This window comes from Megalopta genalis, chromosome 3, assembly GCF_051020955.1.
Source record: "Megalopta genalis isolate 19385.01 chromosome 3, iyMegGena1_principal, whole genome shotgun sequence".
NCBI classification, from domain to species: Eukaryota; Metazoa; Arthropoda; class Insecta; order Hymenoptera; family Halictidae; genus Megalopta; species Megalopta genalis.
The window spans coordinates 8833879-8848854 of NC_135015.1; the positions used below are offsets into that span (position 1 = coordinate 8833879).

At 30.4% G+C, this 14976-nt stretch overlaps 4 protein-coding genes and 1 long non-coding RNA gene across 6 annotated transcripts; 2 read left to right on the plus strand and 3 right to left on the minus strand.

Moving 5' to 3' along the window:
- The first annotated feature begins 435 nt into the window (after positions 1 to 435).
- On the plus strand, positions 436 to 1241 carry LOC143259069 (ribonuclease H2 subunit C). The gene is made up of 3 exons (XM_076519893.1): positions 436 to 610; positions 801 to 1033; positions 1108 to 1241. The coding sequence occupies exons 1-3, from the start codon at positions 466 to 468 to the stop codon at positions 1126 to 1128; spliced, it is 399 nt and encodes a 132-aa protein (XP_076376008.1). The 5' UTR covers positions 436 to 465; the 3' UTR covers positions 1129 to 1241.
- On the minus strand, positions 1225 to 5985 carry LOC143259063 (transmembrane channel-like protein 7). Its single transcript, XM_076519882.1, has 4 exons — positions 5611 to 5985; positions 5175 to 5403; positions 4862 to 5103; positions 1225 to 4793 (listed from the first exon to the last, which is right to left on the minus strand). The coding sequence occupies exons 2-4, from the start codon at positions 5350 to 5352 to the stop codon at positions 2898 to 2900; spliced, it is 2316 nt and encodes a 771-aa protein (XP_076375997.1). The 5' UTR covers positions 5353 to 5403; positions 5611 to 5985; the 3' UTR covers positions 1225 to 2897.
- On the plus strand, positions 5676 to 6910 carry LOC143259072 (uncharacterized). The gene is made up of 2 exons (XR_013032907.1): positions 5676 to 5814; positions 5979 to 6910. It is a non-coding gene; the product is annotated as an uncharacterized LOC143259072 (long non-coding RNA).
- Positions 6458 to 9100, minus strand: LOC143259066 (protein FAM98A). Of its 2 annotated transcripts, none has more exons than XM_076519886.1 (7): positions 8984 to 9100; positions 8797 to 8845; positions 8253 to 8619; positions 7881 to 8171; positions 7491 to 7789; positions 6930 to 7411; positions 6458 to 6853 (listed from the first exon to the last, which is right to left on the minus strand). In XM_076519886.1, exons 2-7 carry the CDS (start codon positions 8832 to 8834, stop codon positions 6672 to 6674), a joined length of 1659 nt encoding a protein of 552 aa, XP_076376001.1. In that variant the 5' UTR covers positions 8835 to 8845; positions 8984 to 9100; the 3' UTR covers positions 6458 to 6671. The 2 variants fall into 2 exon arrangements, with proteins under 2 accessions (XP_076376001.1, XP_076376002.1); XM_076519887.1 differs by having other exon boundaries at positions 8797 to 8844; positions 8917 to 9084.
- A 196-nt stretch (positions 9101 to 9296) lies between these two features.
- lin (protein lines homolog) lies at positions 9297 to 14769 on the minus strand. The gene is made up of 2 exons (XM_076519885.1): positions 12849 to 14769; positions 9297 to 12397 (listed from the first exon to the last, which is right to left on the minus strand). Exon 2 carries the CDS (start codon positions 12251 to 12253, stop codon positions 10469 to 10471), a length of 1785 nt encoding a protein of 594 aa, XP_076376000.1. The 5' UTR covers positions 12254 to 12397; positions 12849 to 14769; the 3' UTR covers positions 9297 to 10468.
- Positions 14770 to 14976: the final 207 nt, after the last annotated feature.

A 14976-nucleotide genomic window follows, 5' to 3' on the forward strand; every position in this document is an offset into this window, starting at 1 on the left:
TCGTCACATGTCCTGCGAATTTACAAAGTGCGTGCACAATGTGTACTGCACATACATTGTATGCATTTCGAATTCTTCGGAACTTTTCTTCTTGTTAATCAGTAAGTATAATGTTCACATAATATACATTTAAAAATTTCGTTGGAAAAATTTTGTTTACAATCCACATAAAAAAATTTAAATAATTCAATTACAAAGCATTTATTACACTTCTTATTCGCAGGAAAATCATAAATATTATTATAAAATCTCTTTTTCTCCTCCATGTATGCATGTATATGGATGTATGCAATTGTATTTTATACGTATATTATATATGTACAGTATAGATATATATTATTAATGAATTTGTGATTCGTTCAACAAATTTTGAAATTTCGTTTCTGTCATTATTAATATAAAAAGAATATTTATGAAGACCGAATGCGTTCCCGCCAAAAGTTGCATCGCCATTTTCGTTTAAACATGGCTATACGACTGCACGTGAAACAGGATATATCTGGGACGAAAGAAAACGTATTGCATTTAATGCCATGTAAAATTCATGGCAATGAATCTGCAAACGTTTCTACTTATTTTAAACCTTACATCCGCAAAGTTGATGATAATCGTAAGTTTGTCAAATTTTACTTTGTCCTTATAGATGTTGTATTTGCGCATAAAAAGTAACATCTCTGGAAGTGAAATTTTTTCAATTAACACAACTTAATATTTATGTGCTGTTCGAATTGTTTGTGTTAAGATCATACGATATTACTGTAATTTATTTTAGGTTACAATAAAATTTTATTTATTCGTAGATTACAATTCTTCATTTCGTGGATATCCTCTTCAAGGAACAAAAATAACAATTCCGTCAGGATACAAAGGTATCACATTTCTTGAACACAAAAAACCAGAAGTAGAAAATGTGGAAAGGAATTTATATTCCACAGGAACTTTTACTCACTTTACGTACTGGAATTATGATAAACTTCCATCTAAAAACGATGCTCTAGCAGCAGCAATTGATTGGATTGACATAGCTGAAGCAGTAAGTATCAAATTCGATTAAAATAATTTAATAAAATATTTTCACTTTATGTATCAATTTATACACTTTTTCAGCTACATTCTACAGAATCATGATCAAAGTAAGAAAATTTAACAGGCGAAACAAAACATTATTAGGTAATTAAGTCACAATTATTTTTGTATGTTACTGTAAAAGGGGATACAAATAAATATTTTTATATTTCATATTTATTATAGTTTATTAATTATATTTTATATCATGAGCATATATTTTTGGCATACATAACAGACATCTTATATTTCCTTATGAAGTATGTGTACATCGCAAGTGATCTTTGGTTTAATTGGGAAAGCTGTTTCAAAAGTGTGCAGTCTTTTATAAGATAAATAGTATATTTGTAATTTATTTTCTCTTTTTTTTTAAATATATAAAATTGCAATAAACATGTAAGCATTTATCATTTCTTTAGCACAGAAAAATTTCCCTTATTATGTGCGATATTGCTAAACATACTATATGTATTTTTTAATACTGCTTTTTATACCATCAAAGATATAGGATATTAATCTTACATTAATAATCAGTGGGTATAATCCTTAATAACAATTATGTTATTGTGATATTGCACATAGCTACTTATATGTGGTCGTGTTTGTATAAAATTCATATAAAATGCATTTCTTGAAACTATGTAAAGTACATTGGCAGTTCTATAGATTTGTAATGATTACTTGTAAGAAATATTGTATACATGCATAGTTCCTACCAACATCTTTATACATGCATATATATATATAAAAGTTTATATAATTCTGTTCTCATGTACAATGGCAGTGTTGGAAGAGAAAATAGTTTTTTAAGTCTAAAGTCATGAAACAATCGATGTACTTTAAAGTAATATTTTTAGAAAATATTATTAATAAAGTCATGATATATGTTCACTCAAAAACAATATTAAATATGGTTAATATGCAGAGTAATATATAATTACTCTAAAATTTATGTTGCAAAGAAATTATTGGTATAAAAAGATAAAATTAACTTCAAATCAAAAATGTTAAATAAAATACTGTTAGTTAATAAATATTTCAGTACACATATAAGAAACACTCTACCATAAACTATGTTTTTACTCCTAAAAGTCTTGATAAACCTATAAAACCTATGTACAATTGCATTATGATTTTAGTACACAGCTAATCTAAAAATAGGTCCACCATATATCACTTTACTTCAGTTTAGCAGAAGCCCCCGGATATTCATTTATAAAATTAAGAAGTAAATTTGTGTAATATTATCAAAGTAAGAGCAAATTGATTAGTTTGCCTACTATATGAGAAGACATTTAAAAAAAGGTTTTTCTGTTCTACTGTTACTTTATGTTAGATTATTATAAATTCTGTATAGTTACTAAAACTATGCGTACACAATAAATAATCTTTTCTACTATTGCACGGTTTTCATTTTGTACCCTGATTTTTAGGTATTTCTTTACCACATTCAAAATTATCTAATCGCCAAAAGAAGCATACAGTAAGTTCAAATAAATAAAAATATGGAACATTATAGATATGGAACTTTCAGAATTAGTTTTGCACAACACAAATTACTGATAACTCCATGTATTGTACAAATTGATCACTTTTAGAACTCTGTACTGGAGTTATTAAATTAAACACTATATGCTTGTACCAAAATTATCTACAATGTCCATGATTAAATACGTAAAGAAATAGTTGCAGTATTATCACACAAAATTTTCATGAAAATTATAAAAATTTCAATAATCTCTATACAGCATTTACTTAATTATATCATACATTTACTAAAATTGAAAATTTTTTAACTGTTATGTAAAAATTATTTTAACTTCCGTAATTTTTTATGAAAATGTGCCTAATTCATTTGCCTGTTCTTGATGATATTTGTTTTGGTCTTGTTGTTGCTTGATAAAAGCACTCAATCTGTTAAGTAAAAATTGTTTATCATGACCTTCCAATACCAATTGATTCTTCAAAACTCTGACCATATGCTGATTTGCTACTGATACTGCATAATAATAATACAAAAGTAAAATTAGAACAAAAAGTGCTGGCACGCCAAATCCAGCTGTACTAAGAAAATATAAGATTGATTGAACCCATTGAGGAAACTGTGAGAATGTTATAATTAGTAATTCCCATACAGATCTAAGACCTCTGAATGGGCCACAGGATTTTGATGGCATTATTTCTGCAATAGAATATCCAATTGGAACTGTAGATAAAATAAAAGAAATTAATAAAATAAACATGAAAAGTGAATTCGATTTACTTGCTCTATAAATTTTACTTGATGGTGTACTGTTTACCAAGCAAGCAAACTTTTTAACGTAGAATAACACAAATGTACCAAATACTGCAATCAATGGCAGTAGAGGTGCAAAGAAGCAACCAAGCCAACAGATCGTTTGTAAATAAACTACATCTAACACATGTTTTGGTAAATCGAATTCTTGCTCCCCAAAAAATCGTAATACTTTATTTTCTGTGTGCTTTGCTATTAAAGATCTGGGAAAATTAACGAAAAACGTTAGGATAAACTGAAGAAGAATATCAGTTATATAGAGCTTAAAAAATTGTTGCCCTACAAATGTTTCCCAACATAATGGCCGACGATGGCTAGTACATTCGTTCTCCGATACTTCGGATGTAATTATTCTGTAAAATGACGTAAGTAATACGGCGAGAGAAGCAAGCCGTAGGAATACTGTTCTGAAAAGAGTTATACGCACAACAAATGATGGGCTGTAATTTTCTAGAGTAACTAAGTACCGAAACAAAAACGGTACAGTAAGATTTAGAGCAACGATACAAATATATGGAAGAAACTCGAGAAATAACAAAGCCAGTTTTGTTAATATAAATCCTTCATCTTGATTCTCAACCGTATGCTGTGACACATGATCAAAAGAAAATTCAAATACATAGTAAATAAATGTACCACAGCCACATAATATTGTAAAAACAATTAAATTAACAAATAAACGCATAAGAAAAAATTTTGTTTTTTCCTCTCTTGTTCGATTTTGTCTTTCTTCTTCCAATCTTTCAGTTTCTAGAAATGCTTTCATCTCATTATATAATGCTTTATGCTTCACAGCTGCAGACTTATCATTGTGTATACAATAGTCCCAGCCTCCAAAAACTAAATTACAATACTGATAGAATTGACCTTCATTTTCAATAACTCTCTGTTTGAAACCTTTAGCAGCTGACTTAACAATGGCAACCAAACTAAAGATAAATACACCAATAGTAGTACAAATATAAGATAATGGTAAATTATAAAGAATACTGGCAGCATCATAACTCAAACGAGTGTATGCACCATAAAATAATAAAGTGTATTCTAAAATGCCGGTGCCCTGTACAAAATCTAGTATATTATTACTTTCTTGAGTTATATTCCGATATAACTCTGAGCAACAAGATATACTATGACTACTATTAGAATTTATGCATAATTCTTCTTCTGACACATCAAATGCCATTGCAGGTAATGCAATAAATAAGAACATAAGTAAAAATAATGTAATATTGAGATACATTAACCATTTGATGAATAAAAAGTATGCTACTATTCCCATTCCAAAATTTCCACCAATTGTTTTCAGGCTTTCATTCCATAATTCCATTTTCGAATATGCTTCCTTCATTCTGATACGAAATTGTTGCCAGGCTTTTCTTCGTTGCCACTTCAGTTGTTCAAAACCTTGCAACCTTAATTTTGTAGCACTCTGAAATTTATATACATATGCATAAATTAATTATTGCATTAATTAAATCATAATATTGCATCACATACCTGTAGTTGATTCTTTAATTGTATCTTTTGTGTCATACATATGGGCATAGCTTTGATTTGCATTATTTCTTCCCATGTACGTTCTTCATTTGATAAATTCTCTGATAAATCTGGTAACATAGATACTGCTACATCATGAACATTTGTTGACATACGTCTTGACGTAGTTGTACCACGTGATCTTGTACTAGTACGTCTCCTCAATGTTGTTTTTGTGTCATTGCGTATTCGTTTGGCAGTAGCTATTATAAAATAATATTAAATATATAACAATTTGTTTTAATTATAACACTTAGAATATTTAAACACTTACCAACACGAGACTTTTTACTTGGTAATAAAGTGGCTATATGGGAAGGATCCCTTTGTAGAACTTGCTGTAAATCAGCTTCAATTGCTGCAGGATACCGTTCCTGATAAAATTCGGCACCTGCCTCTTCCCATCCTTGTCCTCTATCACAAGCACGTTTCTTCCTCTCTCCACCTGACATTCTTCTTCTTTGGCAGTGATTGTAATTTATAAACGTGTCACCCTTTCAAAGCTTTATAAGTAAAATTTAAACAGAAATAATTGTTTTGAAACACATCCCAATGAAATAATCGAATTCATAGAGATTTACGACATATAACATCTTTGATTTTGTGCACATTAATTGTTATTTCATATGTTTGTGAACAAAATTTAAATCAATTGTAAAGAAACAACGTTAATAATAAATTGATGCGTCTTTGTGTCCAACAACACGTACCTTAGATAAATCAGTCGATCAAATGTTTCGTAAATGTGTCATTGCTCAATGAGGTCTTCCTACTACACAAATCAATAAAAATTATTATAAAAAATAACACTCTAATGGCAAAACACTCGCGTTTAAAACTCTAATGGCACTGTACACTGTATCGTTTTGTAAACTGTGACGTAGTTGCGCGAAATGTTTGAGTGGTATCAAGTGGTATGTAGGATTGAATCACATTAATCTGTACTTTATACTTCCGAAAAACAATGAATCTGATTCTTGAAAATAGATAAACAGAGATAAATGCAATGAATCATTAGCAAGCACACTTATTGGCATTTTGTTTTTTCATATATCACATTCCTCGTATTCTGTAACAGGCGGCTGATAAGAGAACAATGGGTCATAAACCAAGAAGATTGTAGAAGGTAGTCACCTAGTTACGAAAAAGAGCGAATGAAAAGATTAATTTTGCGCAAGTATTTTTATTGAATTCTTAGTGTCTTTAAGTTTTAATAATCGATTTAATGAAAAAGTTTATTAAAAAAGTTGATCTGTAAAATTGTTTTGAGATTTCATGAACATGTAAATGCATAAATATTGGTAATTGTATGTAACTACATGTACTGAATAATATATTTTGTAGAATTAAATTAAATTAATTAATTTCACATTTTCCAGATACATCATATTGCTGAATTTTAAGAAATTCATTTCTATTACACAGAAAATTCATATTTACAAAAATCAAATAATACATTGTGCAAATCAATACTTGGCAGGTATGAAGCCTAATAAATACATATATACATAATAATTATTCAAATTTCTACATAGTAAATGATTTCAGCAAACCAAATCAGTAATACCAAAATTTCTATTTATTTAAAAATTAGTATTAATTCTTTTAAATATTTATATTTTACACAGTATTTGAAAACTTAACTTGATATATAGGAACAATTAAGCACAATTTTATATAGATTACTGATATTGATTATTATGCTTTGCTTATGCAGATATTAATGCTATGTAATGTGATAATGTAAGAATAATATTTTACATATAATAATTTAGTAATGTTGACCTCCGCCTCCCCTACGGTGATAATTGTCTGTGCCAGAATTGTTTCCTCTATTCCATCCCCCTTGAACTCTACCTCCCCTGCCACCCCTACCACCGCCTCTTTGATATTGTTGTCCACCTTTGTCAGATTGAGAAGAGCTTGTATTGCTGGGGTAGCAATGTCGATGACCTATATGTAAAAATTTGAAATAATCATGTTATTAATAAAAATTATTTATAACTTTTAGTCTTAAGTCTTTTATTACCTCCTTCCCTGTTGTCTCCACTATAACTATTTCCTCCATACCCTCCTCCTTGATTGCCTCCATATCCTCCACTTTGGTTTCCTCCATAACCACCTCCTTGATTTCCTCCATATCCTCCACTTTGGTTGCCACCATATCCTCCTCCTTGATTTCCTCCATAACCACCTCCTTGACTTCCTCCATAACCACTTCCTTGTCCTCCTCCATAACCACCTCCTTGTCCTCCTCCATAACCACCTCCTTGTCCTCCTCCATAACCACCTCCTTGTCCTCCTCCATATCCACCACCAAATCCTCCACTTTGGCCACTGCTATATCCTCCCCCTTGCTTTCCACCATAACCTCCTCCTTGGTTTCCAAATCCGCTATTACTGGAGGAATAGTTAGAACTCTGACCTCCTCTATTATCACTAGTAAATGAGGTATTAGTACCGCCTCCACCACGACCTCCTCTACTATATCCCCCTCCTCCATGACCTCCACTATATTAAAAACATTGTATATTTATACATTCGTTGTAAATCATTTTGTCTGAGGTTACATTTATTAATGTTAACTAACCGAGAAGTTGAAGGTCCTGCTACTCTCTCTTTTTGCCATGGTGGCATTTCTGGTGGTGGTGGCTCTTGTTCATATGGTCTTCCACCTCTATCTGGTACAGCTCCAATAATAAGAGAGTTAATATTACTTTTGGTATTTTTTCTAACACTTGCACTGCTTGTTTTCTCCATCAATGCAATATCATCTCTGACTGCTAATAAATCAGCAAACGTAACATCAGGTTCTGCACTTAAAAACTTCCTAGTATCCTCATATCGTTTATTTAATTCTGCTTCTTGAGATTTTATCCTCTCTGACCACTATGCATGAAAATATAAGTTACATATTTTTAATACTTATGAAGTGTAAGTATTCTTAGTACATTTAGATAAAGCCAACCATTGTACTTACTAGAAAAGACTGTACTGTAACATCGAGACGTTTAAGTAACATATCACGACGTAATCTATATTCATCATGCAATTCTTGCTGAATATGTTGTAAATCTTTCCATTCCTTTTCAGTAAAACCACTAGTAATTAATGGTTGACCTATAAGCTCAGATGGAACCTTCTTTAATACATCTTTTAATGTGTTTTCTAATCTTGCAAATAGCTTGGCAGGAGTAATATCATCTGGTGGTTTCTCAAAATTTAGTGCTATTACCATATCTTTCAAATCTTTAGCTGTATCACTTTCTTCCTATATTACATACAAAATTTGTTGAATATTTAATGATAATTATACCATTATTCTCGGCTTACTTTTTTAATAAAAACTTACAACATGAACATCCGTGGAAGTTGAGTTTTGAAGTCTTTTATATTCCAATAATCTAGAAGCCTTCAATTCTGCTCCCAAGAAATCTAACAAAATATACCTATCTTGTTGAGTTGATAATCTTGCATTAATATTACCAGATATTAGTCGTTCATTTATACATCCTAATTCTTTGAGAAAACAGCTCAATTCTAATAGAAAAGAACTAGAATCATCTGCAGATACTATTGCATGGACAGTCTCATCCATTTCATTAAGTATTGTTATTTCATCTGCCAGCCATGCCACAAGTTTTGTGAATTCTGGCGATTTTGGGCCTAGTTTTAAAGCTTCCATGAATTTATTAGATTCTGTTAGCTCTCCGTTATACCTAAATAGTGCAAATTGCATCAGATATTTATATGTTGTATTAAAAAATAATTTTTAAATAATTTCTTAGTTTTAAATATTTTATTTTATTTAAATACAATTATCTAGCCGACAAGTTTTCTTTAAACATTGTACAGAATTACATACATTAATACCTAATAACCTCTTAATTGCTTACCCGAGTTTTAGTATTCTTTCCAGTAATTTTAACTCCATTGTAAAAAAACCTTAATTAATAAAATATTTCAATTATTAGTAATTACAAAATTCACGATGAAAATATAAATAAAATGTACTTACAGTAAAAATAGGAACAATCTGAATACAGTAAGTTGGATTGCCGTATGTACTGTCACAATACTTACACGAAATCCAACCAAGCCAACGGAGACGACCAGTCGACGGAGTCTCTGCTTCACACCTTTATGACTAGTAAATTACTGTGTATACATACGAGACTCGACGATACGTGGTATGCGTATGCGACAGTTGCGCACAGATGTCGTGTTTTGGACATACATATGTATTTATGCATGAATAAGATATAAAATATGAATGTACATCTTCCGACATTAATACACACATGTACATATATAAAAATAATAAACCATAAATATATGAAAATATATAATTTATCATCTATCGCGTTAGGAAATGTGAAATAATATTACACCAGGATTATAAAAGTAAAAATATTTAGATTTTTAGTGTATTACATATTACATGTATCATACTTACAGAGTTAATCTTAAAATGATTAATAATTAACATTACAATTGTTATATACAAATACATTGATACCAAAGTAATCATGGCAAATATTATTTTAAAATTATCTTACGAGCAATGATTGCCATTTGGATCAAATAATTTATTAATACTGGCATAACTTTAAATGTCAATGACTCCTATTTATCGTTGCCAGTAATTATGCATTTATATATTTCCACTATTATACAGTATAGTTTATTTATACAATGTTAACTAATCATGACAATATGATATAATTTTCCGTTTAAACAAATATTACCGAATTTTACATTTGCAATTAAGTACATGGAAAAACAGAAAAAGATTAAGATCTTCTTAAATTCTCACTTTAAGAACAAAGTGAAACAAATTTATTATTTTGATTTTACTAATCGTAAAATTAAATACTTTACTAATGCCTCTGGCATAAAATTAAGAAGTCGATTTTATATTTGAATGCACTAGTGCAGAACTTCTTAAGCATTGTGTTTTTAAAATAATTTTAAGAAATACTATGACATATTTCCATAAATGAAATAAAATAATGTACACAAATATCTATTAAATACATAAAATCGTGTACATAGTCAAAACTCTATTTGACTGGCAAATTGTACATTCAGTTGGATGTATACATATAAATATTATTCTAATAGTATACATGTAAATTTATTTTCAATGGTGCTTTGGCAAATTCATATTCGTAGCACCATAAAAGTAGAATTTCATTATGAAGCATGTAATTTTAGCTATCCTTTGTACTACTTCAATTCACTTATACTTCAACCATGAAATGCAAAACATTAATTTTCCTGTAAAAATTCAGTAGTATTTCCGAACGAAATTTTTGCTAAGCACAATAAATAAAAATATTTTCATTTCATTCTTCTAATATTAATCTAGATATTTAAGACTACCCAAGTCAGTAGCTCAATTCAGTCGTTTTTTAAAAAGATGAAGTTAATAAGGCTGTACAATTTTGTAGTTACTTCTGGCTAATAAAACGAGCCAGGTGGAAAATTTCTTTTATTCTTACAGTTTGTACACATCAATCTAGTATATCTGAGTTTCAAGTTCACACTTATCATACAATCAAATAATTAATTCTCTATATTGCCTTCATAGAAGGACTCACATTTTTCTAACAGACGTAGAACTGGATTTATATTATAAGGAAACAAAGCTTTAGATACTAATCTATCAATCGCTAAACGAAGTCTTATCAATATTGTCATGGTATCATCTAACTCTCGTCCGCAACAAGATACAAACTCTGTCCAATTTCGTTTAATATACTTCAAAAATCTCAATAAGTATAATAAGAAACATGTTTCATTGCTAACAAGTAAATCTAACAGAACATCTGGATCATGAGATACGGCATGTATAAACTGTATGAACGTTAAAGTTGGACTAAGCATATGACCAAGATCATTTTGCGGCGGTCCTCTGTAGAAAAGACCAACCGCTACATCTAAGCAACAAACCATGCCTTCAATAAGAAAATCATCTTGATCATGAAACATTTGCACAACCCACTGTGACAAAGGCATTTCAGGGTGAAATGGCATCAGAGTTTTTATACATTGATCCAGTTGACGTAAAACTTCTCTGATACTTCTTTCAATAACTGCCATATCAGCATCAAGATCTTCAGCTTCAGAACCCAAAGAAGAGTCACTAGAATCGCTACGTGTCTCTTTAACAGTCACAGCAACACTTTTTAAAACTAACAACACTATCTTTTGTAATAGGGGACGATCACCTTCTCCAGAACCACCTCCAAATCTTCCTGAACCATGCCGATACGGCAAAGCATCTAATAATCTCCAATCTTTTACAGCACGTACAATAAAGTGTGCAAGAGAGCAAGGCTCATCTGGTAGTACATCTTGTAATGCCAAAGTGCTTCCATAACATAATACTTCATTAAATAATCCAAGAAGATGTCTCCAGATTACACCAGGAACATTGGCGTTCAAAAGTACAACCAAGTTGTCTAATTGCGAATAAAAGAGTTTGGTGTCAATGACCGACAAGTTAGCTTTTACAGAAATAATTGATTCCCACAAATCAAGGAATGTGATAACAACTGACTCATGTTGAGGTGTATATGAACTAAGAATGGCATCAAATTTCGATACTAATATAGTCCATTTAGACTCTAAAGCTTTAACACACATTGCTTTTACAGGTGTACTATCGAAACTTTCTGCATCTGAAATTGTTATGGTATTACAATGCGGCGGATGCATTGCACTCTCTGTATCCTCAAGAGGATGAATACTGCAGTCTTTATGTTCTACAACTCTTTTTACAACATCCAAAGTAAATAACATTTGACTTGGAGAATGAGTATTTACTAAAGACTGTGTTAATCTTTCTAACCATGCTGTATCAATATTTTCCTTTGTAACAATAAAAAATGAAGCAAGAACTCTACTAGCAGAAAATGATATGAATTTGTTTGTTGTACAGGATAGGTCAATTAATTGATCTATAATGCCATGCTCGTTTCGCGCCAGCGCATAACAAACATCTACCACTCTGCTGCACATAACACCTCTTGTGTTTTGTTTTATAGCCAAATCAAACAGAAGTTGTAAAGCACTTATAAACTCTAAGATTTGATCAGTTCCCCACTCTGATAACAGTGAAGATCGAAATGTGCCATCAGAATCTTCCACTGTTGCACTTGTGAAAGGTTTACGCAAACTGCTTTCTGGTATGTTGCACAAGCATTGTGCTAGCAGACTATTTTGAAGCTGTTCAATATCCGATAATGTGTCCCTTTCAACTTCATTGTTCTCAATACGCTGCTTCTTCTTTGCTGGCTCCTCCATTGTGTTGCTAGGAGGACAATAATAATAGTGCCAAAGCACCATTAGCAGCACTATTCTTGCTGCTTTTCCTTCTTGATCCAAAATGATCTTTCATCAGGTAATCTTCATAATATATGTAATGTTCCAAGGAACAAAATACCATATAAATAATGGTTGAAATATAGCAAACATTAGCTTCTTGTGTTCCTAAAAAGCATAAAGATTTCAGTAGTCACAAAGTATACCTATATTAAAAAGTAAAAAACAAAATTAAAATCTGATAAACATTATACATTGTTTATTATATAAAGTAATTTATACCATGTAATACCTCTAAGCAATTTGTACTATTGGTGAAAGTAATAATTTTGTTAAAATTGAATTCAATGTAAGTTATGTCTCATTATATTTGATTTACATATATGTATTGATTGAGAATTATAAACAAAAAGGTACATCTATAAATTTATGTATCATTAAACAAATTTAATTATTCTAAAATTATTAATAATATTTTGAATACAAATTATTAAATGACATTATGCATGGTAGAAATAAAATTAAAAAATTGCGTTTTTCTTAAAACGTTACATTTAACAAAAATACAGTAATCATTTAAATAGGTGATAAACAAATAAAATGTGATATTAAAACTTACAACAATAATTGGTTCTCCCTTTTATTGACGTTTTCAAATATTTGTAAATTCCAACACCTTGTAAATATATATACGTAAATAAATGTGTGTGTATATGTTTACATATTCATTCATACAACGTTGTATATGTTTATTTTTTCTCTGATGATTAATTAAATAATTAACGTACGGCATTCATTTAACAGGTTAAAATTACATTTCTTCTTGGATACATTCGTAAAATGCTAACTGTGAAAGAGTTTAATACAGGTTGCACATGTAATATGTAAACCGACGCTTGCTGATACATGAATATACACACAAAATGATTCTTTACCGATCACTTCGGAGACAGTTAAATGTATCAGTAGTATGTTTGAGAGCACTTTTTTCAAGTTACACCGTGTTTCACTATTTTAACAGTGTAAATATATTATTGTTTGTGCCCAAAGAATTTCTTTTGACTAGGAAGTGACAGAGCACTCGTCTACTTTGCTCTGTTGCCACGTATACATGCTACCGAGTAAAAATAAGAATTACGGTTTTATATCATTTAACCGTGTATGCATCCCCGTAAAATAGTTCATATCTTATGTCAAGTGGTAAAATGTTAACCTGATAACGCATAAGACACGAATTCTTCGTGTTTATTACGTATTTTTCCGATGGCATCATGCAGAGCTGCGTAACACAGTAGCTCCTCCTCGCACATTCCACAATATACTGAGTGCGAATAATACGAATTACTTAAATAATTGCATTCAAATTAGGATCAAAACTTCTGAAATATTCATTGAACGCCTTTTCTATAGTTTTTCATAATAAAAGTAATCGAAATCAAAAAATCGTACAATAAATAGACGAGATGATCGGCAACTCTGCATCGATTGCAGCGCTCCAGCTTTTATGCGTATGTACATAATTTCTATTTGTTGTAAAATTTATATTATAACAACTTATACATATAAAGTACAAGTTTTAAATCTTCTATTTTCTTATAAATAAATAAGTCAACGATTGTAGAATTCATCCAATGGCTCTATTATTATTCTTACAATTAATTTTTATCCCATCGATTATACATTATGTAGCCAAATTTACGTTTTCAATGCAAAAATGTTGTCGAAGTATGTACATATGAGGTGTGAGAATTTGTTGTAATACACAGAGCAATATGTATTTATTACAAGATGTTATCACACATTATGCGTGTACAGTTAATGTGGGAGTCGCACAATTGTCTCTAGCATTGAGTACATTGAATATGTAAATTCAATTTAAGATTAGAGAAAATCATAATGTAATAATGGCGGCGCGTCTGATTAAGTGATGGTTCTCTCATTGGTCTATTTTGCCTAGGGCAGAACCATACATATTTATGTATATGTCAATGTATGTACCCAACTTTAAGTCGAAAGATACCCAACTGGACCAACGGTTCGCTAGTCGGTCAAAATTTGATGTACAATGAATTTCAGAAAAAATTCTTACTGACATCTTCATTTTTACATCTAAAGAATGAAACTAAAATCTTCTACATATTTAGTCAGTTTACTACTTAAACAGAAAATAACACAGACTATGATTGTTTCCTTCAAGACCGACCTTCATCCAACGTACTCATAGTGCCATACTTGTTCTTGATTGTACGTTCTTAAATGTTACGTGGATTCATTATGTTTTTTTCTAATCTTAAGTTAAATAGACTCAAACAAACACTATACATACTGTTGTACATATGTACATACATACATCTATAGAATAGAGAATTATATGTTATGTATGCATGTATGTACTGATTTGTACTATATGACTTTCATGTTTTTATGTTTTTATTGTGACATTCATACAAGAATTTAAGAATGATTTCTATTCCTATGAAATGTTTACACGTACAAGGATTATATACTATAATTTCTCAATTTGATTATTAAGTGCATAGAATGCGTATTTTACAAATTGATTTAAGAAAGTCCAACGAATGCGATTTCATGAAGGAAAGAAGTTATCGTTGTGGACTCGCTTTGTCGTTTTATACATGCACATTCCGTATGACCAATCTATGTGCTGAACATTCATAGGTGCTTTCAATGACGTAGGACTGCCATATTTTTTTCTATATGGGGCCTGCCAGGGGGTCAGCCAAATT

Excerpts from the sequence above, each read along its gene's own strand:
- LOC143259069 (XM_076519893.1), top strand. The coding sequence starts at position 466 with ATGGCTATACGACTGCACGTGAAACAGGATATATCTGGGACGAAAGAA. Across the intron at positions 611-800 it reads CCGCAAAGTTGATGATAATC|ATTACAATTCTTCATTTCGT; the intron begins GTAAGTTTGTCA and ends ATTTATTCGTAG. Across the intron at positions 1,034-1,107 it reads GGATTGACATAGCTGAAGCA|CTACATTCTACAGAATCATG; the intron begins GTAAGTATCAAA and ends ACACTTTTTCAG.
- LOC143259063 (XM_076519882.1), bottom strand. The coding sequence starts at position 5,352 with ATGTCAGGTGGAGAGAGGAAGAAACGTGCTTGTGATAGAGGACAAGGA. Across the intron at positions 5,104-5,174 it reads AAGTAAAAAGTCTCGTGTTG|CTACTGCCAAACGAATACGC; the intron begins GTAAGTGTTTAA and ends ATTTTATAATAG. Across the intron at positions 4,794-4,861 it reads AATTAAAGAATCAACTACAG|AGTGCTACAAAATTAAGGTT; the intron begins GTATGTGATGCA and ends TATAAATTTCAG.
- LOC143259066 (XM_076519886.1), bottom strand. The coding sequence starts at position 8,834 with ATGGAGTTAAAATTACTGGAAAGAATACTAAAACTCGG. Across the intron at positions 8,620-8,796 it reads GAAAGAATACTAAAACTCGG|GTATAACGGAGAGCTAACAG; the intron begins GTAAGCAATTAA and ends TGCACTATTTAG. Across the intron at positions 8,172-8,252 it reads CTTCCACGGATGTTCATGTT|GAAGAAAGTGATACAGCTAA; the intron begins GTAAGTTTTTAT and ends TATGTAATATAG.
- lin (XM_076519885.1), bottom strand. The coding sequence starts at position 12,253 with ATGGTGCTTTGGCACTATTATTATTGTCCTCCTAGCAACACAATGGAG.